This window comes from Delphinapterus leucas, chromosome 14 (genome assembly GCF_059928025.1).
Source record: "Delphinapterus leucas isolate spDelLeu-1000000601 "Yukka" chromosome 14, BTC_Dleu_Yukka2, whole genome shotgun sequence".
In the NCBI taxonomy this organism is placed as follows: domain Eukaryota; kingdom Metazoa; phylum Chordata; class Mammalia; order Artiodactyla; family Monodontidae; genus Delphinapterus; species Delphinapterus leucas.
Window position 1 is genome coordinate 8,026,331 of NC_143142.1, and position 23,492 is coordinate 8,049,822.

Sequence of the window (23,492 nt, forward strand, 5' to 3'; positions counted from 1 at the left end):
AGTTAGCTTGATAAGGGATAGGAATGGTCCAATTGATCATTAAACTGCCATCTCTCTTATATTTATCTTTTTTTTTTTTCCCTAATGGCTCTAGTGAAAGCAGCCTTCTCAGGAAAGGTAATGCCAACATGCCCTATTCCCTCTCAGCCAGTGAATCTATTTGGAAATTGCAAATAATTTACCCTTCCTCTCACCTTTCCCCTACCATTGGATTTTTTTTTCTTCCATTGACTTTTTTTTTTTTTTTTCCAGGAGAAAAACAAATTTTAAGACACTTCCCACCCACCCTGATATTTTAGTTTTACAAGTCCTTGAGACCTGGGAGTTGTAGATGCACCAAAACATCTTTGGTTCTGATCTCCTAAGGTCACTCAGCTCCAAGAGGAAGGGCTTAGGCCAGGTGCCACTCAAATGAACCTTGGGGAACTCAAACTGACCCCTTGAGACCCACTGATAGATTGATTACCCACCCCCAGGCTGGGAGCGTGGCCTGCTTTCTGACTGCCTTGCCTTTCGGTGAACAACTCAATTTGATGAGGCTCTGAAGCTGTCAACAAATAATGTTGAGCAATCGTGTGTTTAATGTTCCCAGGCATGTGGCTGAAACCTTTTGAAGGCGAAGGGTGGAAGGCGACAACCTGTTTGTAAGTCAATTCTTTGCAAGTTTTGTTCCCTGTGGTGCTCTCTTGGAAAAAAAAAAAAATTAAAAAAAATAAAACGAAAAAGAATTTGAATTCCTTCATCAGCATTTGTTTTCACCCAGCTGGTTTCCCTTGGGTTCAGCAACAATGAGGGGAGACTTATCTTCCTCTCCTGAACTACAGCCAAAAAAAAAAAATTTTTTTTTTCCTAACCTAGAAAGATTCTCAGGCGCCATGGTGCCCATCAGGGCAGATTGGCTCAGATGGTTTCCCAAATTTGAAAAGTCAAAAGTAACTTGAGTGTTTTACCAATCAAGTCGGGAGATGTGAGTGAGGGTCTGAGAAGAGGCAGGCCTGCCTGTCCTCAGCCTGCTCTGTAGGTTTTGATGATTTGTTTCAAAATTGCTTGGCCCTTGTTCTGGAGTGGGGGTGGGGCTGAGAACTGCCCCCTCCCCAAACTCTCTTCACAGGAGGACAGGGTCTGCCTCAGGCCAAAGAGCCTTTTTCTCCTTTTCAAACTCTGGAGGACACTGATTCAATGACTGGAAAAAGATTAATACTCTCCCAGCGATAAAACTGGGGTTCTCGGGAAAGTAGCTGGAGCCAAGGAAACCGCTAGATGATGTTCCCAACTCCATGCATCCCCCCGAGGAGCTCAAAAGCATGTGGCGGCCAGGATCTCATTCCAAAGCACACCATCCACCAGAGGCAGGGAGGTCAAATGGACCCAGGACGCAGATGGGAGAAGCGAGGCGCCCCCAGTGTGGGAAAAAGGCCTCGCAGCTGGAAACTGAGTCAGTGGGGCCTGGGGTGGATGGGGAACTGGAGCTGAGACTCTCAGAGGGCAGGGTGGGGGTCTTTTCCAGGTGGGCACTGAGAGACACAGGAAAATAGTATTTTAGGGCAGATGGAGCACCTAGGTGAGCTTGTATTCAATTCGCCTTCCTCCCAGATGTAGAATGTCGCCTGTTGGTTGTGAGCAAAGCAAGGTGGGAGAGTGTTCTTCCTTGACATCCAACTCCCTGAGTTCCTGGAGGACAGGAGAGGTGAGGAGGGGTATCTGGCTCCTGCACAGGTCCCTCAAGGCAGACCCACCCTTGGTGAGAGGGTCCAGGAGTGAGTGTGGACGTGTGGGATCCATGTGTGGCCTCGCAGAAGAGGGCCCAGACATGGGAGACAGGGACCACCTCCCACCACCCGTGCCTGCTCGGGATGTAGTTTCTGAAAGGCTGTTCCTGTGTCAGGGCCATCAGTGGTATTTCTTCCTCCCCATGTCTTGCTGCCATCTCATCGGTGTAGACCCCGTGCTGCCACCCATCAGAATCCCCCTGGGGCTGGGCCTTTTCACAGCTCTGATGCACAAAGCTCTCTGCACCTATACTTCCTCCCCTGTAAGAAACAGCCAAAAGGGGATCTCCAGCTGGACTGCTGCTCCAGACCCGGGGTTGTGTTCCCCAGTGTTAGGATGGTCCACGGTCACACCAGGAACTTGTGTCAGAGGGAGTCATCTGTGGAGATACAGGCTGGAAGTGCCAGGTGTTGTGGGGGAGGAGCAGGAGGTGGACCCCTCTGAGGCCCCACCCCTGTGGTAGGAGAGGCCACGCCCCCTCCATCCTCATTGGTCCGCCTCCTGTGGCCTCCCTCTTTGGGTACTGGATATGCTTGACTGCCTGCCTCTGCAAATGGGTAAGGTTTGGGGTTTGATTTCTGTTTTTCAAGGTGGGAGGGAGGGGTAGTAGAGTCAATGCAAGAATTTTGGAGAACCAGCAAGGAGCCTGTGCCTGTTGTAGCTAGAATCAGGCAGGGGCTCGCATCCGCAGGTACCGCACCCTCTGTCAGCAGGTCAGGGGACAACTCTTTTTCTCTGCATCTCACAGAAGCACAAAGTGGACCCCGTACAGCTTTCCCGGTGCAAAGCTCAGGGACCTTTGAAATGATGCTCTTACATAGGCCTCTTCACCCGCTCTTCCTCCTCATTTGTGCATGCTGGTATCTTGCCCCTTCCAGCACTTCCCTCCAGCCCACCCCCCATTTTTCCTTCCCATCATTTGTGCTCTTGCTAAGATTATGAAAATAACTCCCACCCCCAGGAACTTTCCCCTCCCCCAACCCCAGTGCCGTTCTCTCCCTCCTTTCCCCTCTGCCGTCCAGAAACTGACCTGTGCACCTGGATCTTTGCTTTCAGGTGCAGCCCAAATTCCGTTACCCCTTCTACTATGAGATGTGCTGGTATGTCTTGGAGAGATACGTGTACTGTGTGACCCAGCGGTCCTACCTCACTCAGGAATACCAGAGAGAATCAATGCTTATTGGTGAGTGAACCTTGCAATCCGACCGCCTCGACGGCTCAGCTGGGGCAGGAATAATTTTTTTCAGTGGGACTTTGGGAGTCCTGGGTTCTGGGAATTCTTTTGAGCCTGAATGTCAGCAGATTCCTAGAGACCCTTGAGGAGGGGAGAGGAAGCCATCCTTGTCAGTTTCCCACTTGGAATACAGAGTCCAAGAGAAGGAAATTGTGACCCCAACAGAGTCATCTTGGGGGCCCCCAGGTCTTGCTAGTTGACTATGCAGATGTGGGGTGGGGCCAGTCCTGGGCATGGTTGCTGAGACAGGCTCCCTACAGAGCAAAGAATCCTGGTTCTTTTTTTGAATCCCTCCCTGGACACCAGCTGATTCTTTTTTCTCCCTGTGTTGGGGGTTAGGTTTTTGTCTATATAGAAGCAGGCCTAAGAGAGGCAGCCAGTCCCTCAAAACCCAGGCCAGCTATAAGCCAGAGGGAGGGGTGACCAGGGCTGGGGATGCAAGCTTGGCAGAGCAGTGGGTGGTTTTGACAGAGGCAGGGAGAGAGCGTTTATAAGCCACAGCTGCAACGCCCTGCCATGCTGCCATTACTTAAAGGGACATCACCCCCCCAAAATGGCTCAGTCCTTGAGTCTTGACTCACAGGCACCCGCCCTAAAGTTACATCTAGCTGTGACAGCCCCGAAGAGCGATCTGTAGGAAGAACATGCTTCTTCCCTTCTGCCTCTGCGCTGTTACTGCCGAAGGGTTTTCCTGGATGCTAGAGTCACAGTGCCTCATTCACTGCATCTTTCTCATCATGGGATAGAAAAACGTGACTGGTCTGCCTCTGTTAGGGTCTGCACGATTTTTCCTGCAATCTCCAAGAGTTTTAGATTCTTTTTTTTTTTTTTCTCACTCTAAGCCTCTTCCTTCCTTCCCTTGACTCCCCTCCTGACGTTAGGGGTTTCAGGGCAGACATGTGATGGGGAAATGTTTCTCCTGGGGTCTTTACTGGGGAGTGCCTCCTGGAAGTTCAGTTCTGTTGGCTGGGGGTGGGGTGGGGTGGGGGTGGTTCTCTTGTGAGTTTCATTCCTGTTAGATGATTCAGGCGTTGAAAAATACCAAAATCCTACAGCTGGCTCTTCTGAAGTTTCCAGCCGATAGGAGATGGGAAATGACTGTGAAGTAGTGTGACAACCTCTATTGTTGCAGTAGCTACACGTTCCCGTGGGGACCAGAGGCTTGATTTTTGTGGCGGTCCCCAGGACCAGGCAACTGAGGGTCACTTCTCTCATTTGGAAATTTAGGGCCATAGAAGAAAGTTCCTGATTTCATTCCAGGCTAGAGAGGAAATGTTGAGGCAATGCTTGGGTCCTTGGTGCCCACTTTTTTCTTAAATTTTCTTGCCACTGGTTCCCCCTGCCTCTCCAGTCCATCTGCCAAAGAGAAGGGGGGACGTTCGGGAGACACCTCACTTTTTTTGAGTGCTAGCTGTGTGCCAGGAACTGTGCTCTGTGATGCCTTATTTAATCCTCGCTACAAGCCTTCAGGGGAAGTATTCTTTGCCTGTATTTTGAAACAGCATATTCTTGGGATATAGTTTATATATCATACAATTCACCCATTTAATGTGTACCATTCAGTGGTTTTTAGTCTATTCCCAGGGTTGTGCAAACATCAGCACAGTCAGTTTTTAGAACATGTTCATCATCCCAGAAGGAACTCTGTACTCTTGAGCTACCCCCTCCTCCTCTCACCCCACGCCCATGCCCTCAGCCCTAAGCAACCACTCATCTACTTTCATTCTCTATAGATTTCCTCCTGTTCTGGACATTTCATATGAATGGAATCATATAATATGTGCTCTTTTTGCCTTATTTTTACATACTGAAAGGTACAATGCCAGATGTGTTCAGAGAGGTGAGGCAACCTGTCAGGGTACACACGGCTGGGAAAAAGCAGAGCTCTGACTGACCCTAGCCTTTCTAGAGCCTGAGGGAGGCAGAGGCCATTAGAATTGTCAAAAGAGCTCGATCTGCAGGGTAAAGGGGAGGGATAGTGCGTGGGGGTCCTGGTTACTTACAACAGGGAGTTTGGAGTGTTCATCTCAGTCTTTCTTGTGACATTCTCCCCGCCTCCCCACCCCATAGATGCCCCAAGAAAGCCCAGCATAGACGGCTTCTCATCTGATTCCTGGCTGGAGATGGAGGAGGAGTCCTGTGAGCAGCAGCCCCAGGAGGAGGAGAAGGAGGGGGAGGGGGAGGAAGAGGAGGAGGGTGCAGATAAGACGCCCAAAGCTCCCACCGATGGCCCTGCCTCGCCCAGCAGCACCCCCTCCGAGGACCCGGAGGCCCCCGGGAAGAAGCCCAAAGCACCTGCCATGCGGTTCCTCAAAAGGACTTTGTCGAATGAGTCAGAAGACAGCGTGAAGTCCGCCACGGTGCCCATAGACTACCCCAAGACGCCCACCGGCTCTCCCGCCACCGAGGTCTCTGCCAAATGGACCCACCTCACCGAGTTTGAACTGAAGGGCCTGAAAGCTCTGGTGGAGAAACTTGAATCCCTCCCGGAGAACAAGAAGTGTGTTCCTGAGGGCATCGAGGACCCCCAGGCACTCCTGGAGGGTGTGAAGGTGGGCAGGGGGTCACCTCGGGCTGGGCAGCTGAGGAGGGCCGGGCAGGTTCCTGAGGGCAGCTCAGCTCCGGGGGGCTTGGTGCAGACTGTCCTGGGGGTACGTCCATGTGCGGAGAGGGGCCTTTGGTCTAAGCAAGCCCATCTAGGGTGTCCCAGCAGAGGCCACTGTTGAGACTTGCAGGGGGATCTCTCTCATGGTGGAAGCTGGCTCTGCAGTTGACAATGAACTTTCTCTCAGGACTTGTTGAAAATCTGAGGCTTCAAGGGAAGTAGGCGTTACTGCCTACAGTGCACCGGTGGTGCTGTTTTTGGGCCTGGGGACAGACTCCTCCATCCTGGTCAGGAAGACTTGCTGCTCTGGGCTGGCTTCCCCTGGAGCATGCTTCTGTTTCATGTGAGCAGGTTGTACATCCCGATTGTCTTGTAGGTAGCCAGTTAAGAGCCACCTGGCCACCCAGGATTCAGAGGTCTCCAAGTAGAGCCTAATTATTGAGCAAACTCATTGAGCACCAGCTGTGTTGGCCATGGGGGAACGGGAAGCACGCAGATAAAGAAATCAGGAGGGAATTCCTTGGTGGTCCAGTGGTTAGGAATCAGTGCTTTCACTGCTGTGGCCCGGGTTCAATTCCTGGTTGAGAAATAAGATCCTGCAAGCCGTGCAGTGTGGCCAAAAACAAACAAACAAAAAAGAAATTAGGAGACAGGGAATTGAGTGCCACAGTGTGTACCCAGGGCATGGGAGTGGTGTGAGGGGACACTTATTGGCCACACCAGGGGCCAGGGCTCTGGGACAGTTATGCAGTGAGAATTTGAGTTGGGCCTTAGAGACTGCATAGGAGTCCTCCAGATGGGGAAGGATGTTCTAGGCAGAGTGCAAACGTGCAATGTATTTAAGAAACAGGAAATACATTGGGAGGCCTTGTCTTGTGGTAATCATAACATTTGTTGAAAGCTTACCACCTGCCAGGTACCAGTGCTAGGGAAGTGGTAGGTACCCATACCATCTGCACTTAACCAATGATGAAGTAGACTTAGGGAGGTTAAGGGACATGCCTGAGGTGACAGAGCAGGTAGATAGTAGGGCTGGGATGAAGCCTCCAGGGTGCCTGTGTGAATATCACTACTTGGAACTAACTGCCTCCTGTCTCAGCATTGGTAAGGCTTTTTGATGTGAGGCCTCAGAGACATTTGGGCTTCCTTCTCCAATGTCTGATTCTCAGACATTGGAATCCAGCTGCCTGCTGTGGTTGGAAACTGAATTTGTCTCTTCTTTAATGGCTGCAGACTCAACCAAGGACTTAATTAGTTCATTTGTATATTTGTTTGTTTAGAAAACATTGTGTCAGGCCCTGGAATCTAGAAATATTAAGACTGTTCTGCTGCCCTTGAGGTGCTCAGTGATCAGGCACTGAACTCTTGGGGTCTAGTGGAGGGGAGACCTGGGGCCCAATCAGGTAGCTTAACAGGTACCACCAGCAGAGGGAACTGGTGTACAGGATCTTTAATCCAGGTTATGTCTTACTTTATATATATAGCAGGTGTACCCACTATAGGTGCCACAAAATTAAAATCTTATAACTCTGGGAAACTGCCAGGTAAAAGAACTCTGTGGTCAGTGTCCCAACAAAACAAATCTTTACTTTCAAATAGGTCTTTTTCATTGACTGTTTTGGAGGTTGCTGACCTCTCTTGAGAGTTTTGTGAAAATACGCTTATACACACAAAATTTTGTGTGCAATATCAGGGGGTCTTGGACTCCTGAGCCTATTCCTGGACCTCAGAATAAGAACCTCTAATCTTGTGGAATGGAGTTTTTGGGTTTCCTAAAGGAAATATTGGGTTTCCTAAAGGAAACCTTAGACTTCTGTCATGTGGCTACTTTTTTCTTCTAAGATCCTATAAAGTGAAAGCAAGCTCTTTTCATCAATAATAAAATCACTAATAGCATTAAGGTTCCAAAATGTTGTAAATGAGTTAAAAAAAAAACATTCATCTGAAGAGGAAATGTTGTTCTGTGCTTGTGAAGAGCCTTTTTTACTTCGTTATGTTTATGTGCAGTGTTCCTGGTTGGTCAGATTTCTTTCTAGGGATAGGACTGAGACCCTTGTATCCCTCACCTGTACCCACCTGATCGACCTCTGAGACTGGATTCAGCTTAGGCCCCGTGATGGTGTGAAGGAGGCCTAGGGTAGGGGCTTAGACAAATTTCAAGGATCCCAGTCTGCATCCTCCCCAACCGCCACCATGGGGTCCAGTGGCAGCTCATAATATGTGGTAATGAATCTCAATTACTGTCTGTTGTTGTAGATCTTTTTCATATATAAACTCATTTAAACCTCCTAGCAATCCTCTGTGGTACTTTTGTTACCCCCATTTTACAGATGAGAAAATTGAGGTACAGATAGGTTAAGTAGCTTGCCCAAGGCCACACATACTGCTCAATGGGGGAGTCCATGCGCTCACACACTAGACTGCTTTTTTGGCCGCTATAGAGAAAGTGATTTTCTCTCTTCTCAGAGGTGACTCTGAATTTAGGGGGAAGGTAATAAGGTGAGTTTGGACTTCCTTTACAGAACAAGCAACAGATTTGTTTGGTCCTGGGACTAAAGCTGTAAATTGGCAGTCCCAGGGCCAAATCCAGCCTCTAGGCATTGCGTTTGGCCTGTATAGTATTGAACATATTTTTGTAATTACTTGCTAACATTAAAAAATCAGGAGAATAAATTAAAGTCAAGAAAGTTATATAAAATATCCTGGCTATCCTGGCTCATGTTCCTGACTGGCTACAAGCAGCAGGAAGTGAGTAGCAGGTGATCTCATATACCTCAGTCCCCACCGCTCCCTACTGTCTCCCTAATGTCTACTTACCATTTGGCTCACACATCTCTTTTTAGTATAATCTAACCATTTAGCTTACTTATTGAACTTACCTGTCTCCAGAGATATTTATGGTCTTGAGCCTTGTCTGAGGAGGGCCTTTTTCAGGCTAAAGAGCTTATAAGCTGGGTGGACAGGTCTCCTTAGAGCCCCATGAAAATTGGAGCCTCTGCTAGCACCTCTGAGTGCTGTGTGGCCTGTATGGGGGAAGTGGACAACTCGTCTTTTCCAGAGTAGGTAGATAGAGCTACTTCCTTGCTCTCTGGCCAGGCCATTAGCCCCAGTCCCTCCCAGTCCCTGGAGACCCAGAGGAGATTTTGAAGCCAAGACTGGCCTCTAGAGTGAGTGTTGTCACAGAAGGTGAGCAGCTTCTTCCTGGCTGCATGCTTAGGTCCCTTTGTTCACTCTTCTCAGATGTTGGGGTTTCTTTTACACTGGCTGAGAACTAAAAGTCAGCTCAGGAATGTGGGTCCAAGACAGAATTCTTAGCCGATGCCCACTGCCTCCACTACCATTGAGTGATTTGTGTTTCTCACCAGTGGTGGTTCACCCTTGATGGTTTATCAGTTATGATCTTTGGCTTGTATTGCAAAAAGATGATGTCTTCTTTCCTTCTCTCTCTTTCTCTGGGACCTCAGAGATTGCTGCTAATGGTGGCTCATGGTAACCAGAGCCCCTGGGATTAGAGACAGTCCCCAAAGTAAGTCAGTCTCCAGATGGCTAGGTTTTAGCTTTTATCAAAAACCTATTTTTTCCTTTCTTTTGTAATGTATGGTTTTGGTTTTCTTTAAAAATTATTTATTTATTTATTTTTGGTTGCGTTGTGTCTTCATTGCTACGTGGGCTGTCTCTAGTTTTAGTGAGCGGAGGCTACTCTTCGTTGTGGTGCGCGGGCGTCTCATTGTGGAGGCTTCTCTTTGTTGCAGAGCATGGGCTCTAGGCATGCGGGCTCAGTAGTTGTGGCTCGCAGGCTCTAGAATGCAGGCTCAGTAGTCGTGGCGCACGGGCTTAGTTGCTCTGCGGCATGTGGGGTCTTCCTGGACCAGGGCTCGAACCTGTGTCCCCTGCATTGTCAGGCGGATTCTTTTGTTTTGTTTTGCGGTACGCGGGCCTCTCACTGCTGTGGCCTCTCCCGTTGCGGAGCACAGGCTCCGGATGCAGACGCTCAGCGGCCATGGCTCACGGGCCCAGCCGCTCCGCGGCGTGTGCCCAGGGGACCCCGGGGCATGAACCCGTGTCTCCTGCCTCGGCAAGCGGACTCTCAACCACTGCGCCACCAGGGAAGCCCCTGTCAGGCGGATTCTTAACCACTGTACCACCAGAGAAGTCCCTATGTTTTTTAATTGCGGTAAATTATATACAACATTTATCGTATTCATTAGTTAATTAATTATAATTACCAGATCACCAGTTTAGAATCTTGAAGGAAGAAACATTTACCATTTTAACCATTTTAAAGTGTACAGTTTAGTGGTATTAAGTACATTCACAGCACTGTGCAACCACTACCTCTGTCTAGTTCAGAACTTTTTCATCACCTGAGGCAGAACCTTGTACCCATCAGCAGTCTCCATTTCCCCCTCCCCCACAGTCTGCTTTCTGTCTTTATGGATTTACTGATTCTGGATATTTCATCTATTTAAGAGTTTTAAGTGTAGGGAGTTACCTGGTGGTCCAGTGGTTAGGATTCAGGGCTTTCACTGCTGTGGCCTGCGTTCAGTCCCTGTTGGGGAACTGAGATCCTGCAAGCTGCGTGATGTGGCCAAAAGAAAAAAAAAGAGTTTTAAGTGTAATGTTGTTAAAGATAGAAAATGTCCCCTTCCTCAATTCTCACATCCTGGAAAATAACGTTTGTTAATCACTCACTGAATGTACTTCTGGAGCTTTCCCCTCACTCCCATGTACACAAACATATATAAATTTGTTTTTAATTAGTTCATACTTGCTTTTGTCCCTTAAAGCTTGCTTTTTTGTGTCTGTTTCTATAGGTCTAGTTTACTCTTTTTTGTGGGCAGGACTTTTGAAAGTTGAGTTTTTCCTTGCAGCCATGCTAATGAGAATACCTCAGTGACCCTATGGTTTAAGCAAGACCAAGTGAGCTCAGTGGGACCTTGAAAACTTGACTGGGAGTGGGGAGGGGGTCTTGATTTAGATTCAAGTCAAAATGACCATCTACTTTTTTGCTTTTTGACAGGAAAGGAGATGCCAGCATCCTGTAAAAATCTAAGAAAGCCATTTCCTTCCCCATCTTTGTGAAACTCTTTGGGATTTGGCATTAAGGTGCCTTAAGTGACTCCCTTCTTTTAAGACAATTATTCTGTGGAGAGTGCAGGATACTGGCTTGTGTGTAATGGCAAAAACAAGAAATCAGGACACAAGAGATGCTTGAATTCAATTTCAGTTTCTGTTCTTAGCTATTTGCTGTGTGGCCTTGGGCAAGTCATACCACCTTTCTGTTTACCTGTATGTAAATCTAAGATATTAGACTAAATGTGCTTTGTCCTTTCAGGGATCAGATTCTATTGGTTCCTTGGCCATTCTTAAGTGTATAACTGGTTGAAATCTGAGTATTCTCACTGTAAAATGGGGATAATAACAGGGACCTAGGTCACTGAATTATTTTGTGGGACAATGAGGTAATGAACACTTAGCTCTCCTAGTAAGTCCTTGGAGAAAAATTAGGTATGCTTAGGTAATGGGCAAAGGAGAGTCAGACTGGCTTTGACCAGCTCCCCACCCTTCCCATGCTCTTTCACCACCTTTCAGCTTCCCCCATCCCTGTTTTAGGTTAGCGATTACCGTCTGTATTAGTTTCCTAAAGCTGCTGTAACAAAGTACCACAAACTGGCTTAAAACAACAGAAGTTTATTGTCTCACAGTTCTGGAAGTCGGAAGTCTGAAATCAAGGCCATGCTCACTCTGAAGGCTCTGGGGGAGGATCTTTCCTTGTCTCTTCCAGTTTTTCTTGGTTGCTGGCAATCCTTGGAGCTCCTTGGCTTGTAGCTACAACCCTCCAGTCTCTGCCACAGTCTTTACATTGGCAGTCTGTGTTGTCTATGTGTTTCTGTGTGTCTTCTCTTCTCATAAGGATGATGTCTGGATTAGGGCCCACTCTAATCCAGTATGACCCATTTCCCAGTAAGGTCACATTATGAGGTTTTAGATGCACTTGAATTTTGAGGGGCTCACTATTCAGTTCATTTTTTCCCCCGTTTATCTCTTGGATTGGCAATCATTAATCGGTGGACAAAGTAATTCCTAGTGAGATGGGAGTTACCCTGCATGCTGTCCCTCCTAGAGGAGTCTATACTTTCAGCTAGAACTCCAGAGAGCTGAGGCTTCTGATGGGAGGGTAGGAGGGCATGAGGCCATTTCTCTAATCATTTGTACATGACTTGAAAATAACCAGATGCATTACAAGGTTGTGAAGGCTTGGGCCTAAGTGCGCAGTGACCACCGAGATAGGAAGTGGGAGGGTCTTTGTCAGATATACATCTGCAAGGTGATTCTGCAGCTGTCCTTGTTTATTAAGATAATGGAAGGCTCTCTTTCCTATCATTCCATGCTCTTCTGGCTGCCAGAGTGTCAGCCAGGGGTGGAAATGCCAGCTTACTATAGACAGCCACCTTTCTTATTGCATGGAATTATGGGGCCTCACAGAATTATGGGACTGATGGAATTGTGAGGCCACATGGAATTGTGGGCCTGCATGGAATTATGGGGCTGCATGGAATTATGGGACTGCATAGAATTATGGGGCCACATAGGATTGTGGGTCTACATGGAATTATGGGGCTGCATGGAATTATGGGACTGCATAGAATTATGAGCCACATCGAATTGTGGGGCAGAATGGAATTAAATGGTTTGGAAGAGACAGTGAGGGACCACTGCTTTCAGATGTTACTTAAAAAAAAACAAAACCCACTAAAAAAGAGATCAATTGTATTGTTCTTTCATTAAAACCGAAATAGGAAAGAAAATAATGCTAAATTAAGAGTACATCGCCCAAACAAGTGTTATCTTTTAAGACTAAAGGTTGTGGAGCCAGGCTGACTCCCCTGTACCATCCGTTAACCAGCTGACTGCTCTGGGGGAATGCAGTAAAATGGGGATAGTAAGAATCATGCCTCATCGAATTAGGGAGGTGACATGGGTAAAGAAAGCAAGCCTTAGCACAGGGCCTTTAAGTGCTCAGCGAGCTAGAGCTGATATTATTTCAGACACCATGGAGTGAGAACAGGCCCATTTAGGGTCAAGTGTGAGAGTCTGTGAAACCCATGACTGTGAAAGGAAGGTGTGTACAGCTTTTCTCCCTTGGGATCATCAGGTCTGGACCCCAGAACACACCTGCTTATCTAAGTTGCCCTTTCTGGGTCTTGCTCTTTTGCAAAACAGTGAGGCGTAGAGCCCAGACCTCCAGCACTGTCAGCTTTTTAAAAATCTTCACACCCCTCCTGCTTCAGAGGAGCCAAAAGGCGGGAAGCCAGTGGGAGGGCTGCAGCCTGGCTTTCTCACACCCTGAGGATGACCCAGAGCATAGAAAACAGGGAGCAACCAGATTCAGCCTGGCCAGGGGGTCAGGCCTCCAGAAGTCACCAAGGCTCTTCTACTGGGGGCTGCATGTAATATTGAGCCCTGTGTTTGGTATTTTTGCTGGGCTGTGAGTGGATAGAGGGTTGATACAGGGGTGAATCCTGTCAACTAAGGAGCCAAACAAGGTACGTGTTATTCTGAGTCTGCTGCTGGTACCACCTCAGGAGAACGAAGGAGAGCAGTGAGGGGCCAGAGATCTGAGTTCCAGACACCTGTGCAAACTCTAGACTTGAAAAGTGGGTGGGTTGATCCATGCCACTTGGGGTTCCTTTTAGCCTAAAACTGACTTCTGGGTCCCTGAATCACATTTTTATCCCCACTAGTTATGCAGCTAAATCAGCTTTTAAACTGACCTTCAAAATTAAATAAACTTAATATTTTTTCCCTATGCTTAGAACTTGTTAAATGGATGAATTCTGCAAACAGAGGATGGGGACTGTGTATCCCAACAGGAAATACGGCATAAGCCAAAAGGGATCGGCTAACATTTGTTGAGCATTTTCCACATGCCAAACACCTTCCATGTATTATGTTGCTGGCAAGGTGGGGACTGTTATTATTCCATTTCTTAGATGGGAAACTGAGACTCAGAGAGATGTGGTGACTCGCCCAAATCATGTAGCTAATAAGCTTTTTTTTAAAAAAAAATTTTTATTTATTTTATTATTTCTTTTGGCTGCACCAGGTCTTAGTTGTGGCATGCGGGATCTTTAGTTGCAGCATGCGAACTCTTAGTTGCAGCATGCATGCGAGATCTAGTTCCCTGACCAGGGATCGAACCCAGGCCCCCTGCATTGGGAGTGCGGAGTCTTACCCACTGGCCCACCTGGGGAATCCCGCTAATAAGCTTTTAATCATGATGCACTATGGCAAGTGTGGTCTGTTAGTTTCCCGTGACTGCCATAACAAATGACCACAAACTTGGTGGACTGAAACAACAGAAATTTATTCTCTAACAGTTCCAGAGGCCAGAAGTCAGAAGTCAAGGTGTTGGCAGGGCTGTCCTCCCTTGGAAGGCTCTGGGGAGGATCCTCCCTTGCTCTTCCAGCTGCTGGGGGTTCCTGGTGTTCCTTAACTTGTGGCTATGTCACTCCAGTCTCTGCCTCTGTCTTCCCATGGCCTTCTTCCTTATGTCTGTTTGAATCTCCCTCTCTGTTCTCTTATAAAGACACCAGTCGTTGGATTTAGGGTCCACCCTAAATCCAGGATTATTTCATCTCGAGATTCTTAACTAATTATATCTGCAAAGCCTTCCCCCCCCCCCCCCCCACCGAGTAAGGTCACATTCACAGGTACTAGGGATTAGGACTTGAACATAGCTTTTTTTTTTTTTTTTCTTGGCCACACCATGAGGCTTGTGGGCTCTTAGTTCCCCGACCAGGGATTGAACCCGCAGTGAAAGCACGGAGTCCTAACCATTGGACTGCCAGGGAATTCCCTGAACATAGCTTTTTGCGAGACACAGTTCAGCCCAGTACAGATGGGCTTTTACAGGCAGGCACAAGATGGTTGGGCTGGAGTGGAGGCAGGGATCTTGGGAGACCTAAGGTGCATTGATGCCTGGTTGCAGGGGTCCTTACCTATGGCCAGGAGGGACCCCTGAGACTGCTGGGTTCCCTACAACAGCAGCGCGAGCTGCTCCATGCCATGTTACTCTCCCTCTACTGGCCTGTGGTTGGTGATTCTTTCCTGATACCTGCTTCTGCTTTATTGTCACAGTGTTGGTATTTTTAGTCACAGTTATAGATGGAGTTTCTAATTATTAATGCCCCATTCTGGGGAGCAGTGGGGCCTGAATCCAGTGTTAACTGATAAAGCTCTTTGAGAGAAGTTGGCATAAGGAGGAGCAGAGGCCCAGCACATCCATTGTCTGTGGTTATCTTAAGTCAAAAGCAGGGCAGTTTGCATCAGAAAGGGCCTGGTGGCCCCAGTCTTTCTCTTATAGAAAGCCTGCCCTATTCATTCCTACTCAGAAGGGTTGTATGGTATAACCCAGAGTGCTGGGCTGTTACAGGCACCCAGGCTTCCTAGTCTCTGCTTCCAAGAGCCCCAGGGAGTGTATAAATGCTAGCAGAGCCCAGGGAAGACAGTGACAAGATTCCCTCCCTTTAGCACAATTTATTTCTCAGAGAGAAAATCTCCAATTAGAATAATCTCCTCTTCCTGCAGCCTGTCACATACAGACGAAAAATACTTCCCTGTGGGCCAGAGACCAGAGTGCCCCCTGGTGGCCACTGACAGCCACACATGGAGAGGAACTCTGCTTCCTTCAGGAAGTGTGTGTATGAGCTCCGAGACTCAAGGATACTTGGCGAGGTCTCTTTATTAATTTTAATTATTATTTATCATTATGCATTAATTATTAATAATACTTATGCCTTCAGTAATAGATTTTTTAAGGGTTTTTTAAAAAATTAATTTATTTTGGCTGTGTTGGGTCTTCGTTGCTGCACACAGGCTTTTTATTGCGGTGGCTTCTCTTGTTGCGGAGCACAGGCTCTAGGCACGCGGGCTTCAGTAGTTGTGGTGCACGGGCTTAGTTGCTCCGCGGCATGTGGGATCTTCCCAGATCAGGGCTTGAAACCCGTGTCCCCTGCATTGGCAGGCGGATTCTTAACCACTGCACCACCAGGGAAGTCCCCAGTAATAGCTTTTTTAACCAGCCATTCCTCTAAAGAGGCCTTACTTCAATGCTTGTGAGTTACTGACACCAGCTCTGATACTGAAATGACAGGAAATCTTGAGACAATTCAGAAGGAAACTCAAAGCAAACCAAGGCAAGTGGGCATTATTTTCAGTCACATGCAGAGCAGTGTTTATAAACTGGTCACCCATGGCCCAGGCCAGCCCACAGATATATGTGACTCACAGTGTTTTTTTTGAAATTTTCAGTCAGTTGCCAACATTTGAAATTGGAGAGATTTTGTTTTATTTTATTTTTAAGATTTTTTTTTTGATGTGGACCATTTTTAAAGTCTTTATTGAATTTGTTACAATATTGCTTCTGTTTCTTTTTTTATGTTTTGGTGTTTTGCCTGCGTGGCATGTGGGATCTTAGCTCCCCGACCAGGGATCGAACTGGCACTTCCTGCATTGGAAGGTGAAGTCTTAACCACTGGACCACCAGGAAGGTCCTGAAATTGGAGAGATTTTAAATAAAACTCTGGATCTTTGATTTCTTCTGAAAAACCAGAGATCTGGTAGGGTTCATTTCCACAAGAGGTTAATAAGTTGAAATTGAGAAGCATTTGCCATCTGTAAACTGGGCATGTGGTCTCTAGTTTGCCATACGCTGCACTACTGTCTATTGTTCTAAGAGTCCATTTATATTTTTAACTTTCCCTGCTTGGTTCCTGGAGGCATTTGAGTTTGTTACCCCCCAGCATAGAGTTTGAGATTGGGATAAGGGGGCAGAAAATCCTGTGGAAGTCCTCTGCCCCCCAACCATAGGGTAAGATATATGTATATAGCTTTGGCTAGACATGGAGCATCTTCCTGAAAAGCTTTTTTCTTAATGATTGGTGTGTGTCGGGGGCAGGAAACATTATTTTTAGAAGAAAACAAACCCTGATGTATTGTGGAGGAGGGTGTGAAATTCATATGGGTTATTAAGAACCATGAAATGTCAACAAAATTTCATTCCTGTGCAGGCCCACTTTGGTCACACGAGCCTCTTCTGTGATGGGGGGGGGGATGTTTCAGAAAGGCTTTATAAAGGTGTTAGTGGCTGAATGGTGTTAGTTAGTCCCTCTGTCTGTTTTGCAAGGAATAGGTGGGGATGATTCACTTCTGTATTTGTGAGTCGAATGGTAAATATGAGCCCAGATTGTCTCTTGGCTGTCTTTTTTTTTTTTAAATTATTTATTTATTATTTTTGGCTGCATCGGGTCTTAGTTTCGGCAAGTGGGCCCTTTGTTGTGGCACGGGCTCTTCGTTGCAGCACGCGGGCTTCTCTCTAGTTGTGACGTGCGGGTTCCAGAGCACATGGGCTCTGTAGTTGGGCACGCAGGCTCTCTAGTTGAGGCACGCGGGCTTAGTCGCCCCGCGGCACGTGAGATCTTAGTCCCCTGACCAGGGATCGAACCTGCGTCCCCTGCACTGGAAGCCAGATTCTTTTTTTTTTTTAAATAAATGTATTTTATTTATTTATTTTTGGTTGTGTTGGGTCTTTGCTGGGCGTGGGGGCTTTCTCTAGTTGCAGTGAACGGGGGCTACTCTTTGTTGCCGTGCGTGGGCTTCTCATTGTGGTGGCTTCTCTTGTTGCAGAGCAAGGGCTCTAGGCACTCGGGCTTCAGTACTTGTGGCACACAGGCTCAGTAGTTGTGGCTCACGGGCTCTAGAGCGCAGGCTCAGTAGTTGTGGTGCGTGGGCTTAGTTGCTCCGTGGCATGTGGGATCTTCCTGGACCAGGGCTCGGACCGTGTCCCCTGCACTGGCAGGCGGATTCTTAACCACTGCGCCACCAGGGAAGCCCAAGGAAGGCGAATTCTTTACCACTGGACCACCTGGGAAGTCTCCTAGGTGTCTTTTTAATAATGGGGTAGGGATCAGTTGGAGACGTTGCTAACATGGTTTCCTGAGGCTTTATCACCCAGTGTTACTGGTTAGGTTTGTTGTCAGATGGACCAGGTCAATGCCAGTTTTCACCCACCTCTCAGCTGTGTGACCTTGAACTATATCACTGAACCTCTCTGAATTTTAGTTTCTGCTTTTGTGAAATGGGGAGAATCAGCCCTACCCCACAGATAGGATTATTTTAATGTCTAGAGCAAGCACTCAACAAATGTTCCTAAGAATGGTAATAAAATCACACCCAGCTTCATAGCCTACAGTCAAGGTGTAGATGTCACTGCTCTACTCCGAGGACACACAATAGGAAGCTGTGGCTTACCCGAGGTGACGCAGGTTAAGTTGTAGAACCTGAACCCAGATCTTCTGAGTCTAGAACTAGTGTTGTCCCAGGCAAAACAGCAGAAGTTTAACTAGTGAGATAGTATGTCCCCAATCTGTACTTTCTGGAACCTCTGAATCCATTCCTTAGGGAGGGACTGCCTTGCCCCACTCCTTTCTCCCCTTGTTAAAAATTGTGGTAAGATATACATAACATGAAATTTATCATTTTAACCACCTTTAAGTGTTCAGTTCAGTGGCATTAAGTACATTTACATTGTTGTACAACCATCACCATCCATCTCCAGAACTTTTTCATCTTCCCAAACTAAAACTCTGTATCCAGAAAAAAATAAAATAAAAAAATAAAACAAACAAGAAAAGCCCCTCTATATCCATTAAATAATAACTCCCCATTTCTCGCCTCCTCCAGCCCAGCAGGCACCCTTCTACTTTCCGCTTGTGTGAATATACTGCTTTAGGGACCTCATATAAGTGGAATCATGTGGTACTTGTCCTTTTGTGTCAGGCTTATTTCACTGAGCGTAATGTCCTCTAGGTTTATCCACGTTATAGCATGTGACAGAATTTCCTTCCTTTTTCAGGCTAAATAATATTCCATGGTATGTATATTATACATATTATTTATCCATTCATCCATTGGTGGACACTTGAGTTGTTTCTACCGTTTGGCTGGTTTTTGTTTTTCTTTTAATTTTTTTTGATGTGGACCATTTTTAACGTCTTTATTGAATTTGTTACATTATTGCTTCTGTTTTATGTTTTGGTCTTTTGGCCATGAGGCATGCGGGATCTTAGCTCCTTGACCAGGAATCGAACCCACACCCCCTGCACTGGAAGGTGAAGCCTTAACCGCTGAACCGCCAGGGAAGTGCCCTCTTTTGCTGCTGTGAACAGTGTTGATATGAACACGGCTCCCTTCCCTTTTTCAGAGATGGGCCGAATGATGCAGTCGTTAAAGAGTCTTCACCCCTTACTGGCTGAGTGGTCTTGGACAATTCCCTTCATCCCTTAAGCCCTGCTTTTCTCATCTGCACTGTGGAAATGATGATAGTTCATCCCACAGGGTGGTCAGGAGGATTGGGTGAGAGCGTAGATATGAAATATTTAGTACGGTACCGGCCACAAAGCAAGCACTCAGTACTTCTTACTCTCATACGTTCATTCAGCAGAACATGTGGTGCCTGCTCTCCTCCTGACGTTGACAGTTACCCCTCACCTGGCTAGTCTCACCTACCCCGAGTGGTGACCAGGTGGGTAGAGGGCTGTGGGAATGAGCCACTCAAGTGCAAGTTGTGAGAGGTACAATGTCCGCAGTGCATGTGAAAACAGTAATGAAAGAACAAAGCTGATAAAAAGTTGGTTTGATTTTGTCATCATCAGGAACTGGCAATTCTAAACAATGTCAGTGATGAAATACTCCTTCCTCCAGGCACGATCCAGGGAGCGATCGCTGCCAATGCCCCCAGCCTTTGGTTGCCTCATACACTCCATGTGAATTCCACACCTGAGTTGCACTGTGTCTGTATACTTGTTTCCTTTCTGTGGTATTTCTTTTTTTTTTTTTGCGGTACGCGGACCTCTCACTGTTGTGGCCTCTCTCGTTGTGGAGCGTAGGCTCTGGACGCGCAGGCTCAGCGGCCATGGCTCACGGGCCCAGCCGCTCCGCGGCACGTGGGATCTTCCCGGACCGGGGCACGAACCCGCGTCCCCTGCATCAGCAGGCGGACTCTCAACCACTGCGCCACCAGGGAAGCCTTGTATTTCTTTTAAAATATGCTGCATAGGTGTTAGAAAAATTGGCAACCTAACAATCCTGTTTTCCTTTATTGTAGCTGTTTCTACTGTCTGATAGGCATTTTAAAAATTATTTTTTATTAATAGACTTTATGTTTTAAAACAGTTTTATATTTTCAGAAAAATTCTTCAGATAGTACAGAGTTTCCACATAACCCCCACACTCAGTTTCCCTTGTTATTAACATCCTATGATAATAGCGTGCATTTATTACTTTTTATATATATATTTATTTATTTATTTTTCGCTGCATTGGGTCTTCGTTGCTCTGCACGGGCTTTATCTAGTTGTGGTGAGCGGGAGCTACTCTTCGTTGTGGTGCGCAGGCTTCTCATTGCGGTGGCTTCTCTTACTGCGGAGCACGGGCTCCAGCGTGCAAGCTTCAGTAGTTGTGGCACGAGAGCTCAGTAGTTGTGGCTCGTGGGCTCTAGAGCGCAGGCTCAGTAGTTGTGGCGCACGGGCTTTGTTGCTCTGTGGCATGTGGGATCTTCCCAGACCAGGGCTCGAACCCGTGTCTCCTGCATTGGCAGGCGGATTCTTAACCACTGCACCATCAGGGAAGGCCCTGCATTTGTTACTTCTAATGAACCAATACTGATACATTATTGTTAACTAAAGGCTATCGTTTATTCACATTTCCTCAATTTTTACCTAATGTCCTTTCTTCCTCCTTTTGTCTGCGATAGTTTCTCAGAGTTTGCTTGTTTTTGTCTCCCTTGACAGATTTAAGGTGTACGGGTTAGGCATTTTGTAGAGTCCCTCTTTGGGGATTTGTGGCTTTATTTATTTATTTATTTAAGTTATTTACTGGAGACTTACTGTAGGTTAGTCATTGTGGGAAGCTGGGGATATAGCAGTGAACCAAGACATTTTATAGATAGCATTTATAAATCATTGACGTTGACTCTGGGACTTCGCGAAGGTTGTACGTGCTGAGAATTGAACCCAGGCACCCCCAGAGGCCAAACTCTTGACCACGGTGTTGTTGGCCCTCTTCTGTGGGGAGAGGAAGGAGTTGTTCAGGTGAGTTTGAGGTAATAGGCACGTTTTAAAAAATTTTATTTTTCTATTTAAAAAAATTATTTATTTTACTTTTTATTTTTACTTATTTATTTATTTTTTGCCGCCGCACAGCTTGTGGGATCTTAGTTCCCTGACCAGGGATCAAGCCCGTGCCACCTGCAGTGGAAGTGTGGAGTCTTAACCACTGGACCGCCAGGGAAGTCCCAACATTTTGAAAAATCGGGCAACCAAATGATGATCATAAAAGTAGGAAAATAAGTAGATAAGTTAGAAGTGAGTTAGATTCTTTCTGGTGAAGATTTGGGAAAGTGAGTTAAAATCATCTTCACTTACATTTATCTTCTGAGCTCTTCTGCTCTTCCTGTTAAGTGCTACTGTGCAACTTACTCTGTTCTTAAATGTCTCTGCAGGAATGTTTTGTACAATCCAAAAATTAATGGTTGAGGTAGGCCAGTAACGAATAGGCCAGTAACACATCTGTGTCCATCCCTAAACACCTTTTTATGGCGTGCTGTGGATGCAGCCAAAAAACCCATGTGTGACATGGTCATGGGGCAGGTAGTCTGGTGCCAGAGAGCAGGGTTCGGGGGCTCTGTCCTCCTGGTCTGGGGTGGCATCAAAGTCCTTTGAGCATTTCTGAACCTTGGTTGCCTCACCAATAAGTTAGGGATGATTCAGTGGAGTGACATCTTACACCTTGATGAGATTCTAAAGTTAGCAGCACACCAGGCCCAAATCTGGTAGAGTCAGGATTACCCTGAAAAACCTTGAAACCACCCACAAAGGAGTGAACACAAAGTGCCTGTATGAGAGACCCTCACACAGTCTGGCAGTATGTCCATCACAGCCCATTTTTCTGCCAGCACATGGCTAGCAGACTCCAAGCTTGGTCAGACCAGATTGAGTATCTACTCATGTTTAGGGCCCTTGATGCAAAAAACAATGACATGTCTTTACACACCAGGATGAGAATACACATGGCTTGCCGACTGATGGAAAACCAGAGGCAGGGCTCATGGGTGAGACCTCATGGTTGCTTTTGTTTCTCTGAGTACGTAGCTGAATTGTGTACATTAGAGGATCAGTTGGGTCACTGCCCAGCCCCCTCCCAGAGGACTTGGTAAGGATTAAATGAGGTTGGGTCCATGAGAGTCCCTGGAGCTCTGGACAAATGTTTGGTGTCAAAAGTATGATCAGTGAATGATACATTCATGCAAGTCGTAGGGAGGTATGTGATTTGCTTTTAAAAATTTTTTTGGAGAAGAGGATGTTCTGTGTTTTGTGGATGCTGGGGAAGCCTGGCTGCTTGGTTTCTATTGAGTGTGTGGGTATTGGTGGAGTTGGGGGGACAGGCAGTGACTCTGCAGAGAGTTCTGCTGGGTAAGGTGCAGCCTCCAGCCCCCTTCAGAGACATCCCCTCTACCCTAGGCTAATATGGCTGCTTTGTTTCACCACAGAATGTCCTGAAGGAGCACGCGGATGACGACCCCAGTCTGGCCATCACTGGGGTTCCCGTAGTCACTTGGCCAAAGAAGACTCCAAAGGTGAGACACAGATCGCCCACAGCTGGGAGACCATAAATCCACTGCTTTTTCACATCTCTTGTAAGATGAATGTTGGCAGCCTTTCAGGGGGAATTCCTGGGAGAGGGCACCCCATTTAAGATGAATGGTGTTGATGAGTTGTTCATTGCAACTTTTTTTTTTTAAAATGGATCATTTTCCCTAGCTGTGGAAACTGCAGGCACTGCCCCCTGGTGGTCACTCAGAAAACTGGGGAAGTGATGCCTCACCTTTCTTCCTTTCCTCCCCTCCTTTCTTCTATATTTCCTTCCTTCCCTTGACCTCTAGCTGCTTTTTGGGCTGTTTTCTCCTCTTCTGAAAGTAGTTTTTTTCTCTTTCTAAATGGGTTGATGCTGGGGAATTCCCTGGTGGTCCAGTGGTTAGGACTCCACGCTTCCACTGCAGGGGGCACGGGTTCGATCCCTGGTAGGGGAACTAAGATCCCACATGCCTTGCAGTGTGGCCAAAAAAAGAAAACAGGGTTGGTGCTCACCATGAAAAATTTGATCAAACAGGAAAGGACAAAGATGCTGGGAAGAATAGTAGTGACGTCACTGAGAACTTACCAGGGGCAGGTTGCCTTGCCTAGTCCTCTGCATCCCCTGTCTTATTTAGACTCCAGCAATCCTGTGGGATAGACACTTGTGATTTGTTTTACAGATGAGGAAACTGAGGCTTAAAAAGACGAAGTTACTTGTTAGGTTACTTGGCAGAGCCAAGGATGCAAAGATCAGTCTAACGGCAGAGACCAAACTTTCAACCAGTGCCCTACCTCGGCTGCACCACTTTCTTGACCAAGTTATATAAGCTCCCGGAACCTTACTTTCCTCATTTGTAAGAAGGGGTTATACCAGTACGTACTTCAAATGGTCATTGTGAGGACTAAACAAGACAATGCATGCAGAGTCCGTAGGACAAGGGCTGATTCATGGTAAGTGCTCTAAATGTCAGTTGTAACCTAAGCAGCTAATTTCTGATTTTTTTACTGTTATAAAAAACACTGAGAGGAACTTTCTAGATCTCTACTGTCCAAAAGGGTAGCCACTAGTCATATGTTGCTATTGAGCACTTGAAATAAGGCAAGCCCAAATTGAGAGGTGCTGTCAGTATAACATACACAATAGATTTCAAAGACTTAGCACAAAAAAGAACAGTGCACAATACCAATT

General features: G+C 46.8%; 1 protein-coding gene across 9 annotated transcripts in view; it reads left to right on the plus strand.

Moving 5' to 3' along the window:
- KDM2B (lysine demethylase 2B) overlaps positions 1–23,492 on the plus strand; it is a 122,395-nt gene that overhangs the window by 48,453 nt on the left and 50,450 nt on the right. For all 9 annotated transcript variants that reach the window (XM_089894454.1, XM_089894462.1, XM_089894463.1 and 6 more), the window contains 3 exons: positions 2,827–2,953; positions 5,075–5,556; positions 22,219–22,305. In XM_089894454.1, coding sequence (XP_089750580.1) covers positions 2,827–2,953; positions 5,075–5,556; positions 22,219–22,305 — 696 coding nt within the window. The remainder of the gene's footprint in view (positions 1–2,826; positions 2,954–5,074; positions 5,557–22,218; positions 22,306–23,492) is intronic.